The 20488-nt window shown below is 55.4% G+C and overlaps 1 protein-coding gene across 1 annotated transcript in view; it reads right to left on the bottom strand.

The window, feature by feature from the left end:
• Positions 1–15973, bottom strand: part of KIAA1671 (KIAA1671 ortholog) — a 150862-nt gene extending 134889 nt beyond the window's left edge. Inside the window, exons 1-4 of the mRNA XM_014587610.2 lie at positions 14377–15973; positions 11843–11930; positions 7340–10099; positions 1145–1267 (exon numbers count right to left, since the gene is read on the bottom strand). Of these exons, the coding sequence (XP_014443096.1) occupies positions 1145–1267; positions 7340–10099; positions 11843–11930; positions 14377–15923 (4518 nt within the window). The 5' untranslated portion in view covers positions 15924–15973. The remainder of the gene's footprint in view (positions 1–1144; positions 1268–7339; positions 10100–11842; positions 11931–14376) is intronic.
• Between the last annotated feature and the right edge of the window lie 4515 nt (positions 15974–20488).

Genomic DNA, 20488 nt, shown 5'->3' with positions numbered 1-20488 from the left:
GAAGGGTGAGGCCGCATGAGAGGGCAGGGGCTCAATTTCCGGCCCACACTAAAAGAGGGGCATAGTGACACATTTGCAACTCCAGCTACTCAGGAAGCTGAAGCAGGAAGATTGTGACATAGCAAAACCCTGTCTAGAAAAAAAAGAAAAGAAAAGAAAAGAAAAGAAAAGAAAAGAAAAGAAAAGAAAAGAAAAGAAAAGAAAAGGAAAGGAAAGGAAAGGAAAGGAAAGGAACAACACAGGAAGCCATCAGAGCCGGTGAGGCCGGGACGTGCATGGATATGCTGAGGCTCCTGGGGGAGGCGGCTTCCCCAGGGACCCCGTCACTCACCCTCTTCCCTTCACCAGGGAGGAGAGGGGCTGAGGGGGAGGAAGTGCTGGGCCAAGGGGAGAGGTGAGCAATGGCCATGGAGCTTGAAAACAAGAGGTGACAACAATCCCAACGGCAGTAATAATGGTGACGATAACACTTACTCAGCGTCTGCCACGTGCCACGCCACACCCCACGCGCTATCACATCGGAGCCCACACCAGCCCTGCAAGTTCAGGCCGTTATTATCCCGGTTACAGATGAGGAAGTGAGGCCAGAGGCCCGTCCGGGGTCGCACACAAAGGAATGCAGATCCAGGACTTGAACCCACGCACTCTGGCCCAGTTCATGACGATAGCCAGTTACCAAGCGCCGTCCCGTGCTCTGGGCCACACATGAGACCTTACTCCATCCTTGCAACAGGGCTAAAGAAGCAGGAATCAAGCCCCCATTTTCCACATGAGAAAACCAAAGTGCAGAGAAATCACACTCGAGATGGCAAAGAGGCTGACAAGAGACAGTGGTGGGATTCGAACCCAAGACCTTCCAACACCAGCACATGTTCTCACAACCACTCCATGCCGGGTTCCACGCTGGGCTGGAAATGCGACAGGAGGGAAGGCTTCCCCAGCAGAACCCAGACACCGTCCACACGGAGAACCACAGCCCAGGGAGACAGGTGACACTGCATTCTCAGACTGTCACCTGCCGGTCCTCACCCTCTGCTAGCCCCTGGACCAGCCTGGCCTGCCCACGTGGCCACATTCCCAGCAGTGCCCAACGACCGCCACCGCCTGAGGCTGCCTCCTCTCCAGCCACGCGGCGGTCACTCACCACAAAGGGCCCGCTCCGCTTGTCCTTGCAGAAGCTGTGGCTTCTCCAGGGGCCCAAGGCCACAGGGGACACCTGCCCGTTATCCTGGGAGGCATCCTCCTTCTCCAGGTCCCGCAGCGGCATCTGAGACACAGAAGATAAGAAACGGACTTTACTGGGGGCCTTTCTAGTTCCAGGGGAAACCGTCACACCGAGAGAGTCCATTCTGTACCAAAAAGGGATAAAGAAGAAAACTAAACGGCCAGAAATCTTCCTGCCTTAATATCGGAGGTCACACGCGCGGACAGTGTGTCAGGGCTCCGGTGACCCAGCATCGACCTCCTTTTTCCTTTTAATTTTTAAGATTTATTTATTTTATTTTATTCATTTATTTATGTTTAATTCGCCAAAAAGAGAGAGAGAGAGGTAAAGTGAGAAAGCAAACCTCCAGGTGTGGGACTCAAACTGCAGTCAGCCATGTGGAAGTCGAGCACCTTCACCACCACGTCACCTGCTGTCATCTGCCCCCAGCCTTGACCTCCCCCCAAGAGGTTTTTGTTATAGGACGCGCGTGCTCACCAGAAAGACAGAGAGAGACAGAGAGACAGAAAGCGAGAAACCACCCCCCACTCCGGGACTCAAAGCACAGTCAACCACACGGGAGTCCAGCAACAGAGCCATCACACCAACTGCTGGCCCCTAGCCTCGACCTCTTAATAACTGTGTGACCTGAGGTGAGTGCTCTCTGAGTCTCAGCCATCTGGAAAAGGAACGACAATAACCATACCCAGGTCGGCAAAGCAAGTGAGGGTCAGTGCGAGGGAGGTGCTTGACACAGCACCGCCACCAGGGGGCAGACGCACAGGAGCCCTGGGTGCTGGCCTGGGTCACCCTCGTCTCCGCCGTCCCTGGCGGTGGGGGTACCCCAAGCATGTTAGCCAGTCTCATGACTGCCACTGCTACTTCTCGGTGACCTTATTTTAAACATTGCTCCATGCATCCAAATGCACGTGTGCACACGCACACACGCAATGACACATAAAGAAACAGCACATGGGGACCAGCAGGTGGCGTGGTGGTTAAGGTGCTGGACACTCCCACAGGGCTGACCACAGTTGAGTCCTGGACCTGGTGGCTTGCTTTTTCACTTTCCCTCCCTGTCTCTCTGTCTCTCTCTTTCTCTCTGTGTCTCTCTCTGGTCAAATTAAAATAAATAAATGAATGAATAAATAAAATAATTCTTTACAAAAATTAAAAGAAAAGAAAAACAGCTCAAGAATGGGGTGGTCCTCCCAGCCCTGTCGCTCTCTCCACCCAGTTATGTAGCAGGGAAACACTGACGGGTCAGCAAACACAGGCCGCCAGAATTTGGACTTTAGATGCTGCACACCCTCCCCTCGCAAACTAGGCAATGGAGGCCCAGAGAGGGGAGGCGCCTGCTTAAGAACACACAGCATCAGGGTCAGCAGGTGGTGTAGTGGTTAAGATGACTCCCGCGTGGCCGACTGTGGTTTGAGTCCTGGACCCGGTAGCTTGAAACACGCCAGGTGCGTGTGCGTGTGTGCCCAAAATCCCGAGAGGAGGCTGGAGGAGAGGGGACTGTGGCATGGCCATCCCCTCTGGGGGTGATTTTTCAATATCTCTTTGTCTCTCTAGGGAGCGCACACACCCTATAGCAAAAATCTCTCAAAACAAACAAACAAATAAAAAGCACACAGGCATCAGTAAGAACGAGGGAAGTCGAATCCCTTCCCCCACGGCCTCTTTCCTTGTGGCTGCTGGTTTTCCTCCTTCCCATCTCAGCTGGTCCTTCCCAGCTTCCCCGGGTCAGGCACACAGCCCCCTCTTCCACTGCTCCATCGCTCTGGGCCCCTCCACACTCCCCCCATGGCTCTGAATAAATCGCATCCACAACCAGACGCCTCCCTACTCAGCCTCAGTGTGGGGACTCCAGACGCCTCAGTGTGGGGACTCCAGACAGACCCCACCACCACTCAGCGCCTCCTCCCCGCGGCTCACACGCCTCCCTGATCCACATGCCCAGACGGGCCCTCGACTCCTCTAAATGCTCCTTCCTCACCTGCTCGCCCCTCAGCTCTACGGGCCACGGCCCGTGGGTGCCCTCTGTTCTCCTCCACCTCATCGACAACTCGGGCTCCACCGCAAACCTCATATTCTACACCAAAACCAACCCGACAGAGATCAAGATCCAAATGTAAGAGCTAGGGCTGGCCCCATAGCCTAGTGGATAAAGGACTCAAATCCCACAGAGTCAACTGTGGTTCAAATCCCAGCTATGGCGGCTTGAAAAACACACCAGGCACATGTGTGTGCCTACCCCAAATCCCAACAGGACAGAGAAATGGAGAAGGGATTCCAGAACAACCACGTCCCATTCGGGGGTGTTTCTCCCTCTCTCTTACACTTTCTCTCTCTCTGTCTCTGGAGGACAAACCTACCCTCTAGTAATTAAAAATAAAGTAAGATCTAAAATCAGAAGTCTTAGAAGTAAAATATAGGCATAAATCCTGATGACCCTGTTTTAGGCAACGGTTCCTTAGGCAAGACCCCAAAAGCACAAGCAACGAGGGAAACGTTGGTAAAATGCACGTTGTCAAACTTAAAAACATTTATGCTATAAGGGGATCATTTGGGACCAGCAGATGGTGTCATGGTTACATCACTGGACTCCCCTGTAGTCGACCGTAGTTCAAGTCCCGGACCTGGTGGACTAAAACTCACATCGAGTGCATGCATGCCCAAAATCCTGAGAGGAGAATGGAGGAGGGACTGCGGTATGTCCATGCCCCCTGAGGGGGGATTTCTCGCTTTCTGTCTCTGTCTCTCTAGTAAGTGTGCATGCTCTATAGCAAAAATCTCTCTCTAAAAAAATAAATAAATAAGGGCATCAATTTAAAAACTAAAAGCCAATCCACAGAATGGGAGATCATTTAGGCACACATGCTATAGAAAATTTTAAAATAATAACGATAGATTAAATAAATAATTATTTTTTTTTAAATGATGGGGCCAGCAAGTGGGATATTGGTTAAGGCGCCGGACTCCCACATGGTCGACTGTGGTTCAAGTCCCAGAACCGGCAGCTTAAAACTCATACTGGGCACATATGTGTGTGTGCCCAAAATCCCAAGGAGAGAATGGAGGAGAAGGGACTGCAGTATGACCGCCCTCCCCAGGGGGCTGAGTTCTCATTTCATCTATCTCTGGAGAATGCAAGCACCCTATAGCAAAAATCTCTCTAAAAAATAATTAATTTAATTTAATTTAAAAATAAGTAACCGTGCAGTGTGGGAAATCCTAGAGGACATGAGAAACTGTAACAGTACGAGGCTGGAGGGGTCAGTGGGAAAGCAATCCCCTGTGAGACTTGCCCACGTGGGAGGGTCTGAGTTCGCATCCCGAGATCTCTCTGGACTGCCAGCCGCCCATGTTCCCATGATGCATTGCTGGCGGAGGCTGGAACGAGGTGGCAGGGTGAAGATCTCGCTAGGGGTAATCATCTCTCTGTCTCTCTCTCTCTCTGTCTCTCTCACTCATGGAAGAAACAATTAGACAAATTTAAAATCTGAAACAGCGGTTGCATGTGGGGGAACACTCCCTTTTACATCCTACACCCCCGTAAGGCTTGAACTTTGAACCACCTCTCTATGGGTTTTTCTGCTGGTGTGTTTGTTTTGCTCAAGAAGCAAAGATCCTCAGGCAGGAGAGAAGTCAGAAACGGGGAGCTGTCCAGGGCTTCCCAGTCCCTTGGTGAGAAAACAGATCCCCTGACAACCAGCACTCCTGGGGCCTGCGCTCCATCCGGGCAGGCATCCAGGTCCCGGCTGGGGGACGGCCGGGCACAGGCACCCCCTCCGCTTGGCTCTCCCACAGCCAGCGGGCCCCTGAGTGAGGTGCTGGCCGACGGATGAAGTGTCACATTTCCACGGCTTCCTCCCTCTCCCACTGTCCCCACAGTAACTGCCACAGGCAAAGCCCTTGCAGGGAGGGACGGGAACCATGCTGGGCTGAGGCAGGGAAGGCAGGGATCAGATCGCTGTGAACCCAGCGAGGAAACTGAGGCTCGCAGGGGCAGGGTGACTGCTGGGAGGACAGCGGGTGAGCAGTGAGCGGAGGCTCAGAGAGCACATTTGTACGATCGAGCCCAGGGGAGAGCTCGGCCGCTCACGAGGGACCTGCTTTCTTAGCTCTTTCCTTTTTTGGAGAGGTTTTTGCTATAGAGCGCATGCACTCATCAGACAGACAGAGAGAGACAGAGAGACAGAAAGCGAGAAATCACCTCCCAGGAGGGATGGCCATGCCACAAGCCCAGGGGAGAGCTCGGCCGCTCACGAGGGACCTGCTTTCTTAGCTCTTTCCTTTTTTGGAGAGGTTTTTGCTATAGAGCGCATGCACTCATCAGACAGACAGAGAGAGACAGAGAGACAGAAAGCGAGAAATCACCTCCCAGGAGGGATGGCCATGCCACAAGCCCTTCTCCTCCATTCTCCTCTCGGGATCTTGGGCACACACGCACACGCGCCCGGCGTGAGTTTAAGCCACCGGGTCCGGGACTCGAACCGCAGTTGACTACATGAGAGTCCAGTAACATAGCCTTTAGGGACCTGCTTTCTAATCTCATGCCACATGTCCTCCCTCTCACCTTCAGGTAACCCCCACTTCATGACCTCCCTGACTGCATCCCGTTGTTTTGTGTCCAAGGTACCACTTTCAAGACCAGGTCCCTGTCCTCTTATACAGACGGGGACACTGAAGTTCAGGGAGGTGACGGGTTTGTCTTTCATGGCGAGGCCTGCACGGGGCGTGTGTGGCACTGGGCCCTGCTTGGCTGCTACTGCTTCATTTGGGGGGTTACCGAGTCAGCTTCCACAAAGTGCACGCCATGTTCACTCCCGCCTCCAGCCCTTCATACGTGCAATGCCCCTGCTGAGAATGCCCTCACCGCCCCTCATCGGCTCCCCCAAATTCATGTCCGGCTGGGCTCCAGCCAGCACCTCCTCCGGGAAGCCTTCCTGGGCCTCTTCTCCAGCACCCACTCTGCACCATATCATTTCCTGGCCTTGGATCAAGTATCCCACCACCCCACACAGATCAAGAGCTTCCCGAGAACACCCTCCATGCCTCAGATTTCTTCCCCGCCCTCGTGGCTGTCCGTTCTCCAGGGCGGCCTATCAGAACGCGTCCTATACCCACGAGGTATGAGGCCAGGTCTGGGCTCACACACTAGCTTTGCCACTTGTCACTGTGTGACCTCAGCTGAGTCGCTTAGCCTGAGCTTCCGTTTTTGCCATCTGTGCAGGAAGATGACCATGCCCGCCCTCCCACACTCTGACTCATGCCAGTGGCAAAGCCGTCCTGCTAGGTGAGGGTCTTCTTCCACGCTGAGCACGGTGCCAACCAGGAGGGGGGATTCAGAATCGGCCTTGGGCAGGGACAGAGGCATTGGAAAATACGAATTCCGGGTGACTTGATGGGTGGGACAGCTCGAGAGGTGTCTGGTGCCGCTGCCCGGGGTCCCCGGTGAGAACGAGCCTCACATCCCACAGTGGCACCTGCGTCATCTGCTCCCCTTCTCCACTCCCCTCCTGAGGATCACCTCCTGGAAAATACTACTTGCCAGGGAATGCTCGTGAGGGCTCAAACCAACGTGGCTCGTCCTTTGAGGCTCACGTAGGGTCGCTCATTCGGTCATTCAACAAACATTTCTTGAATGGTCACGGAATATCACGCATGATGCCAGAGTCTGTGGCTCCAATAGGAAGGGGGTAGACGTCAAGCCAGCTTCGAGACCGGTCGTTACTGCCATTCTAGGCCAGAGGTCTGGGACAAGGGGGCCCGCGGGCTGCGAGGGGGGAGCAGACAAATCTTTTTCGGACTGAGCTGCATGTTTTGACTGAGATGCCCTCATTTCCTAAGGAGGGGATTACACATAGAAACCGGGACTTTCAGATGTCCTTGAGTAATGAGGCCTGCCACTCCAGGGCCACCACTGTCACGTGGTGAGAACCAGCCAGAACCAGGCACGACTGCCCTCCTCAGACGTGGCACGAGCTCTCCATCTGCCACAAGCCCCGCCGCTCCCTAGAGTCTCACACCCGGCCTGACCCTACCCATGGGCGTGCCCACACGGTCCACCGGAGATCTGAGTTTGGAGCCTAATCAGTGTCTGACAGAACTAAGAGACATAGAACTCACCTTGTGACTGTCCCGAGTCCCTGACTCCCGGCGGCAGGGTCCCATGTTGGCATCTGGACTCTCCCCGGAGAGGCTGGGCCTCCCTCCGGGCTGCTCCCGCCTGCGCTCTCTGGCTTCCTGCATGACGGACAGGCCCTCTCGGATCCTGGCAGGTGGGCCCTTCTCTGAGCAAGCCCTCTTGACCTCCAGGGGCAGCCTTCCACAGTCTCGGGGGTGGCCATCAAATTGGGGCACACTGCCCTCCTCTCCACGCCCCGTGGACTTCCTTGGGGCCCCTTTCTTCCGGTCAGAGGGAGGCGATCTGGGTGTCACCCTGACCCCGCCGCCAGGACCCTCCTGGGCAGAGGGCTTGGCCGTGGCAGGGGAACTCTGACTTGTGCCGGGGTGCTTACTAGCGACGGCCTTGGGTTCGTCCTCCGCTGCTCCAGAGGCTTTTTTCCTGGGACCTGCAGGGACAGAAGAGGCCCCCGGAGACTTTTCGGAAGGAGCCGAGTGTGGCAGGGCCCAGAGAGGAGGCCTGGATTTGGTGTTGGCGGCTGTCCCCGGGGTCTCTGCCAGCTGCTGGCCTGAACCAGGAGTGGGACGGTGGTTCGTGTCAGAACGGCCAGCTTGCTTCTGAAGACCCTCGGCGTCCGACAGCTCCTTCAGGCTCCTCCTCCTCCGGTCCACCCCACCGCGCTGGCCGGGCCTCTCCCGAGGGGACACGCTGGGCTCCGGACTCGGACCCTCCTTCCGCTCCTGGGCCTCCCCGGGGACTGTCGAGGGCCGCTCCTTGTACTCGGCCATCAGCGCATCGATGTCCAGGACGCTGGACCGGTAGGTGTCTCGGATTTTACCCGGGAACGTCTCACTGACCACGTCCGTCTTCCTTCTGACGAGATCTTTCGGACGACTTTTCGAAATCGGGGTAGTTTGGGGGGCGCTGCTGCTGAGGGACACCTTGCTCCCGCTCTCCTTCCAATCGTTCTGAAATCCGGTGATGTCTTCAGATCTCCGGCGAAGCCATAAAGCGTCCACGTTAGCGATTCTTTCGCGAGAAGGGTCCAGAGTCCCGTCGCCACGAGCTGATGAACGATCTGCTGGCCTTGGAGTCCTCGAACTGCTGACGCTTCCACGCTCTCCTCCCCTGGCCCGGTCCGGGGGCTCTGCATGGTTATGAGAAACTGCAGTAGATGTTAAAGAATGAGGAGATGGAGGAGCAGCTATCTTTCGAGAATATTCTGGCAAGTTTTCAGGCCCTGACTTAACGACACCCTTTACCTTCTGAGTATCAGGAATCTGATAGGTTACTGCAAAAAATGTCGCCCTGGGCTCTACGGGGGACCCTGGTTTCACCGTTGGGAACGTCTTGTCCTGTGCAGCCGCTGGGCTCAGCTCCTGGGCGTCCGGCCGATGGTGGGGCAGCTGTTTTAAGGCACCGGCTGTGGGGGTCAAATACTCTGCTTGTCTCTGCTCCACATTCGAAGGGCTCTCTGGGGCCACGAAGCTGAATACATCAAATTTCACGTCATGGGGCAAAGTCCGCCGCCTCCATCTGTCCACTCTCTGATCCGTGGGACCGGCTTTCCGCATTTTCACTTCTGGCTCAGGCACCAGGGCTGGCCGTGGGCCTTCTGCGGTAAGGGAGCCCCTCTGCACAGAAACCACATCTGAACGTGCCTGTCCTCGGGGCTCAGGGGGCTTGTCCTTGGCCCTGGAAGAAGGATCCAGGGGATCCCCTTGGGGAGGGCCCCTTTCTTTGGCTGAGACAAAGCCTCCTGGCTTGTTTCCGGCCCTTTCGGGCCCCTGGTGCTGGGCCTCCCAGGAGGTAGCCTTGATAACCCTCACAGAGGTGCCCTCGGGAGCACAGGGCTCGTCACTGACCGCCACGGGGGCTTTCTGCCAACTTGCCGCCATCCCGCCCATCCACTTGGGTGATGGGCAGTGGACCCCCAATACTTCCTTTGGTTCTCGGATGTCGGGCTTTGGCCCCGTGGCCTCCTGCGTCCCTCGAGCTTCCCAAATCAAACTGGCCCTCTGCACAGAGCCCGCCTGGCCCTCCGGACTGCAATCCGGGTCAGCCTCCTGGGGCAGCTGTCCCCCCTTCGGTGCGAGCAGTGGCCTGCCACTTCGGAGAGCCACAGCCTTCTCCTCCAGTGCCGTGGAGACAGCCTCACTGTGTGCACGCTTCCCCACTGTGTACACGACATCATACTTGGGCTCAATCCTCTGGAGAGGGGACGGATTTTCTGAGTGCTTGAGGAAGGGGTTATTATTGAGCTTTTCACCCAGAGGGGACTTTTCCAGAAGGGGCGTGTGATACCGTCTGGGCTCACCGTTTGGAAGGGCAGTTCGTCCCGATCTCTCTGTCTCTGCATTGTCGAACCACCTGGAGTTCTCTTTCTTGGGGTTTATCACTTCCAGCGACTCCTTACCCAACCGAGAGCCTTTCTCGGGCCTGGTTGTGGGCTCGGAGACGTGGCCATCAGCCACATCGCCAGGAGGTGCGGCTGACAGACAGCGCCCTGACGGGCTGGCCACGGTGTGCCTCTCCACGTGATGCTCAAACACCGTGGCCCACACGGTCTGGAAGCTTCCGTCATCTTCTGGAGTGACTTCAGAAGGACGCAGCGGTCGTCCTGAGTGCTCACCCCGACAGCTGTCAGGGTCTTGGTCAGAGCCGTCTTCCCGCTCCGTCTGCCTGGATCTCTCCCGGAGCGGCCCGGGCTTCCAGGAGCTTCTCGGGGCAGGTGCTCCATCCACACTGTGCTTTTCCTTTGGCTGGACAAAGAAAGCAAAAAAGAAACTGCTCAGTGCTAAGGATCTGGAACGGAAAGGAAGAGGGGAGGTGACTGGAACAGCTGCTTCTGTACCTCAAACAACAAGGGATCGAGAGACCGTCAAGACGGAACCTATCGAATGCTTGAGAATGTGGACGATGGAACAGAAACGGCCATGACTGTGGGGCCAAGTGCATACCTATCATGACTGAAAAATGGTCATTTCCAGGGCTGGCAGGGGGCATGGTGCTTAGGGCTCTGGACTCTCACATGGCTGATAGCAGTTGAAGCCCCAGACCCGGTAGCTTGCTTTCTCACTTTCTCTCTCTCTGTCTCGGTCTCTCTTTGGTGAGCGCATGTGCTCTACAGCAAATTTTACAAATGATGAGGAGGGGACCCTTTAATTTTATGCACTTCAGTGCTCCTTGACTTTCAAAATGTGCAAGTTATTTGGTGATTTATTTTTTTAGTTTTTGCTGTACAGTGTGATGCGATGACCAGCGAGAGAGTGGGAAAGTGAGAAATCGCCTCCCAGAGGGACATCCATGTCACAGTCCTTTGTCCTCCGTTCTCTAGAGGAGAATGGAGAAGGGAACGTGGCATGGCCATCCCTCCTGGGGGTGATTTCTCACTTTCTATCTATCTGTCTCTCTCCTCTCCAGTGAGCGCACACACCTTGTGGAAAAACACCTTAACAAAATTACGACTCTACCCCAGAGCAGTGGAGCAGGCACTCAGGCCCCATGGCATAAATCTGGAGCCATCTGGGAAGGCCCAGATTTGAACCTGGATTGACCTGAGCACACCATGTACCCCTGTGACCCCAGCTAGCTGCCAGGTTGCTGGGGAAGGGGGGATCATGGCATGGCGAGACTCTGCCAAGAGAACCTGTCTCTCTCTCCCCCTCCCTGTCTCTTTCCCATGAAAGAAAAAGTGCACTTCAAAATAAAAATCAAAACTCTACAGAAGGCAGGGACCAGCAGTTAGCGTAATGGCTATGTTGCTGGACACCCACGTAGTCGACTGTGGTTCGCATCCCGGACCCGGTGGCTTAAACTCACGCTGGGCGCGTGTGCGTGTGTGCCCAAGACCCTAAGAGGAGAATGGAGGAGAAGGGAATGCGACGTGGCCATCCCCTCTGGAGGGTGATTTCTTGCTTTCTGTCTCTCTGTCTCTCTCTGTCTGTCTGGCGAGCACACGCGCCCTATAGCGAAAACCTCTCCAAAAAAAAAAAAAAAAGAAACTCTACAGAAGGCATCAACCACACACCAGTTAGACCTAGCAGTTCTTTTATAAGCTTTTTTCTATTAGGCAGATAAAACAAAATGACTTTTCAAGCAATGTAATTGCTGACGACCTACCTCTGTCTTCTACTGTACTAGTACGGGACAAGTACAGTAGACAACCATGAAAGGGAACTCAAGGGCGTGTCCACTAAATCTGAAATCCAAGTTTTAGTTCTTTAATGAAGCAGACACTCATATAGAAGAAAGCTGTGTCCCTTTGCCTCTTTGCAGAGGAAAAAAAAAAAATCAACACCTGGCAATCACGTTTGTTAACAGCATCGCACGCCTGGGGCTGGGGCATCCTGACTTGTAAGTCCCACTGTGAGAGGGAAAAGTGTTTCACTGGTCATGACAGTCTCTGATCCCTTGCCGGGCCCAGCAGATGATGAAAGCGCATCTTCCGATAAGTACGACCGCCCGCTGGACAGCGAGAAGGGCCCAGCCCAGCCACCCGGTACCTTTTCTCTCGGTCCCCTGGGCAGCTCGCCGCTCGGCTCAGCAAACTTCTCGTACGTGGCTTCGTTGCTTCCAGCCGAACTTGAAAACCTAGGACAGAGATCAGCGTTACTTGCGTGGGACCCAGTGCCGCGATTCCCCGCCACGGATCCACACACCGTGACTAGCTCAGGAGCTCTGGGGTGACAGGAGCCTTGAAGAGCAACCTGGACCGATCTGCTCTGAGAAAGGGCATTTCTTTTCCGGTCGTCAAAAGGAAGAGGACATCGTGGGGACAGCCTACCTCAAACACAGCATCACCGGGTTGGAGGAGACCCAGGCTGGCGTGAGGATACCTGCGAGCTAGTCCCAGCTCTCCTACGGCCCCACTGCGGGCGGGCGCTTGGGATGGGCATGTGACCTCACCTGGGACTGTTTCTTCATCTATATAAAGGAGATAATTAACCCCTCCTGTCCCCTTTTACAGTGCAGATAAGAGGCTACCCAAGGCCCTAATAGCTACGTGGGGGCGTTCGGGGAAGAATGAAGATGTCCCAGGAGGCGTAATTAATGGTTGTTAGCAACCCCGGGCACAGCCTCGGCCACAGACCCACCTCACCTGAGGACTTGAGGCAGTGGGCTGCCGTGGAAGGCCGGGGCAGTGGGCTCCTCTGCCTCTCTAGATGGCCAGGGCCAAGTCACTGCCCCTCTCTGGGCCCCAGTTCTCCCAGTTGTCAAGGGGAAAGGGAGTGGAGAGTCCTCAGGTGCAAATGCCTGAAGAGGCAGCCTGTGTTTGTTCAGGGCTGAGGCTTTGAAAAGAGAGGTGGGGAGAGACTAAACTGCTCAGCTGTGACCCACCCCGCAGTCCGCGGTCTGCCTCCTTGCCGGCACCAGGCCGTGATGAGTTCTAACAGCTCGGGGGCCTCAGTTTTCCCGTCTGTCGGATGGTCAAAATCAGGTGGCCCCTCCAAGGCATTTTAGGGACCCAGAGATAGGAGACAAATGGGGTCCTTTCTCTGTTACGGTAACCGAAGAGTTCTCAAACCTGGATGCCCATGACAATCACCTGCAAGTTTGTTTTTTTAAGATTTTTTTTTATTTTCATTTATTAGCAGTATTATTTTTATTTGCTATGAGGCATGGGCGTTCCCCAGAGAAAGACAGAGAGAAAGAGAGAGAGAAGGTGAGAAAGGAAGCTGCCAGGTCTAGGACTCTAACCACAGTAGGCCATGTGAGAGTCCAGCACCTTAACCACCGTGCCACCTGCTGGCCTCCGCACGTGGAAGCTTTCAAATCACCGAAATACAAGGGTGCTTCGAAAAGTTTATGCAAAAATGGGAAGTGTGAGCTTATTTTGGTGCAAAAAAAAAATTGAAATCCATGCATACTTTTTCATACTATGTATGTTTCCATAAACTTTTGTAGACTTCTTGTATGAGTCCCTCTGCAGGTAAAATGGGTGGTGCCCAGGCATTAATTTTATTTTTTTTTAATTTGCTACAGGTGTGTGCACTCACCAGCAAGAATCAGAGAGAGAGAGGAAGCAAGAAAGCACCCCAAGGAGGGATGGCCACACCACAATCCCTTCTCCTCTCTTCTCCCCTAGGGGTTTTGGGCATGCACACAAGCACGCCTGACATGTTTATGCCAACAAGCCCGGTATTCTAACCATGCAGTCCGCCATGTGGGACCCAGCACCTTAACCACCATGCCTTCTGGGTGGTTTTAAAGGGTTGAGAGCCACTGGCGTAGCTTTGGCCCAGTGGGCTGCCCTGGTTCTCAAGGCTGGGAGAGCAGTCTGCCCAGAGGCCCGCCCCTGGACGCTCCACCCCACACCAGCCAGGGTGGTGGCATGCATGTCATTAAGAGCTGGCCAATCCCGCCAGGTAGCATTTCCCTGTGTTGGCCACTTGGGAAAACAGAAAAGCAAAAGAGGTCAGAGGTGGACTCAGCTTAGAAAGTCATTATCAACCAACTGGATTTATAATATATGCCATTCGGAGCCATAATGGACCGAGGGCTGCCCGTGGGAGGAGCAACTCCCAGCACTGTCGCTCTGAGTTTTTAACCCCAATCCCTTCAGGAAGGTTTTAGGATTATTTCTATTTTCGAAGCGAAGACACTGAGGCTCAGAGAGGGGAAGCCATTTGCCCACGTTATCCCGACTCCTCTGGTATTTCGCAGCACACTCGGGGAGGCTTAGGCTTGACGCTAAGTGTTCTCCGACTCTGCGGAAGGAAGAGGAGGCCTGGAGACAGGCTGACCTGGAGTGACACCCGGCTCCCGGCCTCCTTATGGGACCTCACCTTTCCAACCCGCTTGTGTGAAATGAGCAGGTCACCCCCCTTCACTCAGAGTGCATGTGGCTGAGACAGGCCAAGGGACCTGGGCACTGAGTCCCACTCCTGGTACACGTCATATGTGGAGGGGAGCTGGACTAACCCCAACCCTCGGCGTCCTCATCTGAGACACAGAAACCACCACCACCTCCCTCGGGGTCTCCAGTGGGCAGTCTGAGGCCATCTGCAGGCTGAGACAATGTGGGGTGCCCACTTACAGTTTGGTCAGATCTGCCGACAGCGGCCGTGCCTGGAACACCCTCTTGCTGACCTCGGGCTTGGCCTCGGAGGGGCTCTCAGCAGGCCAGCCCTTGATCCGCTCCTGGACGCTCACGCCCCCCTTCCCAGGCTCTGCGGCTGCCGACGAGGACTCCGGGGTGGCCAAGGTGGACTCAGACCCTGCCGCCATGCCCAGGGCGCCCTCCTCCCCAAATAGGCTGATCCGCTTCCTGACGCTCCCCCTGGAGGTCCACTCGTCCCCTGCCGGGGCTTCCCCGTTGGCCACTCTGCTCTTGACCTCGGCAAGTTCTAGGCCTTTGCCCGACCTGGGCGAAGGGGACTCAGGAACCTTCCGCGGCTCCTGGTCCAGCTTTGCTTTCTCTTCCCAAGGGCTCTGGTCATCTCTGGGGGTGGCCCTGGCTGAGCCCCCGGGGGACCTGGGGCTGCCGGTGTCCACCTGCTTTGAAAGCATCTTCTCATGCCGTTCGCGGATTTTCTTGGCCACCTCCAGGAAGTCGGCATCTGGGTCCTGAGGGGAAGTCTCTCTGGCCAAGCACTCCCCGTCCCCCCTGGGCTCTGGGGTGGGCCTCTCTGGGGTCCGCCACTGGGCACCAGGCCCCCCGGCTGCCCCGTTTCCCTCCTCGGCCACCTTCCTCAGCAAGGCCTCTTTGCTCTCAAACGGGGCCGTGAGGTCCATGGACAGAGGCCTGGGCTTCCTCACCCACGTCTTCTCAGGAGGGGTGGGGGGCGCCTTCCCCACCGTGGCCACCCCCACTGCGCCTGGCTTCGGAGGCTGAACAGAGTCGGTGAAAATGGCCGACATGGGCCTCCTCTTCAGGCGAGGCCTGGGCTCCGGAGCAGGGTCCGCCCTGTCCTCCACGCTGCTGGCCTTTGGGAGAGGCTGGTCTGGGCTTGACTCCTCTTGGGGTGCAGTCAGCTTCATGTCCTGCGACAGGGAGGCCGGTCTGGGAAGGGTCCCCGAGGGCTTTCGGGCGGGCAGGGCGGGCTTGACGGCCACCTCAGGCCTGGTGCCAGGCAGGACGTCCTGAGCCCCGTCACTGACCCCCTTCTTCAGAGCGGGGCCGGGCTTGGTGGTTTCAAAGAGGATCATGGTGTTGGGGCCGGGCCGGGGAAATGGAGCCCTGTTGAATGCAGAGGAGCTTCTCCTCGACCCCTCCCCGCCACGGGCCTCCTGCCCCATCAAGCCAGGCATCTTCTGGTCCAGATCCTTCGCTGCCACCTCCTCAGACAGCCCACTGGAAGGGGACGACTTGGTCAGACCGGGCCACAAAGACGACACTGGAGATTTCACTTCTGGGGCCTGCTCCTTGGAGAAGGGTTTGGGGGCGAGCCTCGGCAGAGGGAGTAAGCGGGCCGGGCTCCTCACGGCGCTTTTTCCTTCCAAGATCCGGGCCGAGGGAGGCCCTGAGGGTTCACCAGCCTGGAGGAAGTAGGTCCGCTTCAGGGTGTCCTCTTTACCAATCTCTCCAAGGCCCGGCACCCCTGTCAGAGACGTTATGGAGCCGACCTCGACCCGCGTTGCCATGGTTACGGTTGGGGATCCATGGGGATTAAGAACGTGGGAAATGGAGAAGCAATCACTGAAAAAAAGGAAACGTGGAAAACAGTCAGGTCAAGGCCAAATGGTCTGGGGGGAAATGGGTCAGGGAAACCTGAGGCCCAGATTCTGGACAATGGCCCCCCACTGACCTCACCGGGCAAGTTCAGGCTAGTCTCCCCACTTGCCTGAGCTCTGGGCAGCGGGAGCGGACTAAACGGATGTCTCTGAAGTTCGTTCCAGCTCAGAGGGAACGGGGAAGGAGCCAACATTCGCAAAGTCAGGACTTTGCCAACGCAGCTCATCTCAGGGCCAGTTCCTACGGCTCCAAATGGTGATCTCTGCTGTTCAGAGACAGAAACCAGCTCAGAGGAGCACAGTAACCGGCCTGGCCTCGCTCAGGAAGCAAGAGGCACAGTTGGGATTCAAACCCGGCTTCCATCCCAGACTCACACCACACAGTCCAGGCTTCGGCCCCACTGGGCCTCACTCCTCTTAAGCGAAGCGCGTTCTCAGAGCCTGCCCACACCAGGTATCCCGGCTGACCCTCATCACAACCCTGTGCTGAGCGCCAGGCAGAGAAGGGAAGTGGCCCAGCCAAGCGCACACAGCGACCCAACGCAGGAGCCCTGAGGTCACGCAGCTGGTGTGTAGCCGTGGAACCCATGCATCACCCACTCACCCCACCAGACTGTCCTGGAGTCCCTTATCTTTCCCCCTGCTACTTTTCCGAGTGCATCTAAAAAATATAAATAAGCTTGGGACCAGAGAGTGGTGCAGACATAACACAACACTCCCCATGGAGGACCCACATGGGAAGGTTCTCAGTTCACGCTGGAGACATCCCTGAACACGCAGGGCTGGCTAAAGCGTGGGCTGGCATGAAGACTATTGGGGATGCCCCTCTGTCATTCATGGAAGAAATAAATCAACTTAAAAAATAAAAAAAAAGAAATCTGTCATTTTTCTCACTCCACCTCATTCAGCCTGCTGCGTATTCTTAGTTTAAATTTGGGTTCTCCGCTGAATGCCTACTTTGTGTAGGCTGCCTCATATTCTTAATAAGAATAACAGTCAACTCACTGGGTTCCGTGGGAGTGAGCCCGCGGGTAAGGCGAGCACAAGTTCCTTAAATCTCATCACCGTGCTGTGACGTGGGCACGATGATCGCAGCTCGGGGTTCAAGCTCCTTGTCCATCCAGCTATGGGAGCTCGTCTGTCAAAGCAGGAGCCCTCCTCTCTCGGTAAACTCCCAACAACCCCAAGAGGCAGGGATCATCTTTACCTTCCTTATAGAGATAAAGGGAAAGGGCCCAGAGAGGTCTCCCAATGTGCTCGTAACCACACAGCGGAATCTTAACCTCAAGTTCTGGATCCATTCAGCTCTGCCTTTTTTTTTTTTGAGAGGTGTTTGCTATAGGGCGCATGCACTCACCAGACAGACAGAGAGAGACAGAGAGACAGAAAGCCAGAAATCACCCCCCAGGGGGAATGGCCATGCCGTAATCCCTTATCTTCCATTCTCCTCTCGGGATCTTGGGCACGCACGCACACATGCCCGGCATGAGTTTAAGCCACCGGGTCCGGGACTCAAACCATGGTCAACCTCATGGGAGTCCAGTGACATAGCCGTTATGCCAACTGCTGGTCCCTCAGCTCTGCCTTTTTATCTTTTTATTCCTTTCTGGACCTCCAAAATGCCAGAGAGGGCCAGCCCGGTGCCATAGCGGTTGGGGTAGTTGGATGGCACATGGCTGAGTACACGGTTCGAGTCCCGGACCTAGTGGCTTAGAAAATACACTGGATGCATACGTGTGTGTATACCCAAAAATCCCAAGAGAAGGAGGAAGAAGAAGGGATTGTGGAGTGGCCACCCCCTCTGGGGGAAGATTTCTCACTTTTCTTCTCTCTCCTCCTCTCTCTCGGTATCTCTCTGGCTGGTGCACACGCCCTATAGCAAAAATTGAAAAAAAAAAGTGTGAGGCAAATCACTATGCTTAATTCCCTGGCCCCCCTTCGAACCAGTGTTGTCTTTTCCTGCAAAAGTGACCCTAGCCAGTACCTATGTACATGGGCTGAAAAAGGAAAAGGTATTTATTTTAGCAACGCAAGCCTCCCACTTCCTTTCCCAGGGCGCCCCACTGCTCCCCAGCTCTGACTCCCTCAGCAGGCTTCAGGAAGCAAAGACAGGCAGATTTCGGTGTTTTCTCTTCCTCACACAATTGGTGGTGCTAACGGACTCCTTCTCCCCAAACCAGAGAACACCATCAAGACACGGTGAGAGGCAGGACAGGACAGATGGGGGAAGCTGAAAACTGAAGAATTCCATCTGCAGAGACCACGGACGGGGTTCCAGAGCCCCAGGCACCCACCTCCAATCAGGGCTGTTCACCTGCACAGCCATTCCCTAAGGCCTCTTGGCAGCCTGCTCCGAGACACATAGGTAGTGAGACGCAAGACACAGGACTATGACAAAGGACAAGAGAGCGTTCCCTGGCAGAGCCAGCGGCGCCCTCCACCCCTGGCCACTCCAGCCCCTGCACTCAGGTTGAGGATGGGCTTCACGTACCCAATCTGGCAGGGCCAAAGTGGGGCTATGTGACTGCTGGTGTCACAGCTCACGGAGAGCAGGGCTGCCCACACACTCCCAGGCCAGAAGTGGGCAGGGGCGGAGCAAGGCTCATCCCGGCACGCTGAGTTTCAGCAGCCTAGGGAGACCCAGGACCACAGCCTGAGCCCCGACAGGGCATGCACATATGGCGTGTGCATGTTGGAAATCCAACCATGCCCACGGCATCTCCCTCGGCTGGAGAACTCGGCTCCCCTAGCTTTTCAGCCTTGACTTAGTAGCCCGCGTACACACACAGCGCTGGGTTCTCGGCACGCACGCGATCAGAACCCTCCCTCTATCTCTGCCGGGTGTTTGCTGAGCGCCTTCCGTGAGTACAGAGATGGACATGAGTCTTCCCTGCCACTGTGTGTGGTGTACAAACCACAATTTGGGGACCAGCAGTTAGTGTAATGGCTATGTCACTGGATTCCCATGTAGTTGACTGCAGTTCGAGTCCCGGACCCGGTGGCTTAAACTCACGCCGGGTGCGTGTGCGTGCGTGCTCAAGATCCTGAGAGGAGAATGGAGGAGAAGGGATTGTGGCATGACCATCCCCTGGGGGTGGGGGGTGATTTCTCGCTTTCTCTGTCTCTCACTGTCTTTCTGGCAAGTGCATACACCCTATAGCAAAAAAAGCCTCTCCAAAACAAAAAAAACCCCCCCAAAAAAAAAAAAAAAAAAGAACACAAACGCACGCAGGCGGTCAGAATGCTGGGTGAGAACCGCCATGGTGAGAACTGTCACTGGGGGAGAACTGTCACTGGGGGACATGGGAACGCACCAATGGGAAGACTGGGACTGACAGCTCCCTCGATGTGGAGGAGGAAACCATGGAGCTCTCAGGGTCTGACGTCCCAGTCAGCAGCCCTCGGTCACGGCCCCTGCTCAGGGCCTTGGAACATGCTGCTCTGCCTCTGGGACACCTGGAGGGGTCCTCCTGCTCACAGACAGACACAGCCCCCCGACCACAGCTAGATACCTCTGCCCCCCCCAACCTAGTAAGACCCCCTCTGGGCTGCATGAAAGCGCTCCACCCCTCGGACAGGCCACTGTCAGACACCTGTGGTGACCTCATGAACCTCACACTCTCCTGCCAGCTCACCTGCCCAAACCCGGAAGGAAGGCTTCTCTGCATGGCTTTTCCTGGGAAGGAGTCACCAAGATTGACCGTTGCTGAATTAGAATCAACAGTACACAGGGGCCAGCAGGTGGCATGGTGGTTAAGGCACTGGACTCCCACCTGATTGACTGCGGTTTGAGTCCTGGACCTGGGGACTTGCTTTCTCACTTTCCCTCTCTCTGTCTCTCTGGTCAGAGCACGTGCACTATAGCAAATTTTAAGAATAATAACAGTAGTAATTTTTTAGAGAGGTATTTGTTATAGGGCATATGCGCTTGCCAGAGAGATAGAGAGAGACAGGGAGACAGAAGGCGAGAAATCACCCCCCAAGGGGAGATGGCCACGCCACAATCCCTTCCCCTCCAGTCCTCTCTTAGGATTTTCAGCATGTGCACACACAGGCTCAGCATGAGCTGGTCCCAACAATGATAAATTTAAAAAATTTTATATACCTCCATTATCCTCCCAGGACTTTGGGCACACACACACGCATGCACCCAGCATGAGTTTTAAGCCACCAGGCCCGGGATTCAAACTGTAGTTGACTATGTGGGAGTCCAGTGACATAACCATTATGCCATCTGCTGGTCCCAAATAAATCATTCTTTTTATTTATTTATTTTTATTATTTTCGTTTTGGGGAGAGGTTTTTGCTATAGGGAGTGCGTGCTTGCCAGACAGACAGAGACAGAGAGACAGAAAGCGAGAAATCACCCCCCCGGGGGATGGCCACACTGCAATCCCTTTTCCATTCTCCTCTCAGGATCTTGGGCACACACGCACACGTGCCCGGCATGAGTTTTATGCCACTGGGTCCGGGAC

This window comes from Tupaia chinensis, unplaced genomic scaffold, assembly GCF_000334495.1.
Source record: "Tupaia chinensis unplaced genomic scaffold, TupChi_1.0 Scaffold000226_1, whole genome shotgun sequence".
Taxonomy (NCBI): domain Eukaryota; kingdom Metazoa; phylum Chordata; class Mammalia; order Scandentia; family Tupaiidae; genus Tupaia; species Tupaia belangeri.
Note: the sequence above shows the minus strand (reverse complement) of the source record. Positions and strands in the feature narration are given on the sequence as shown.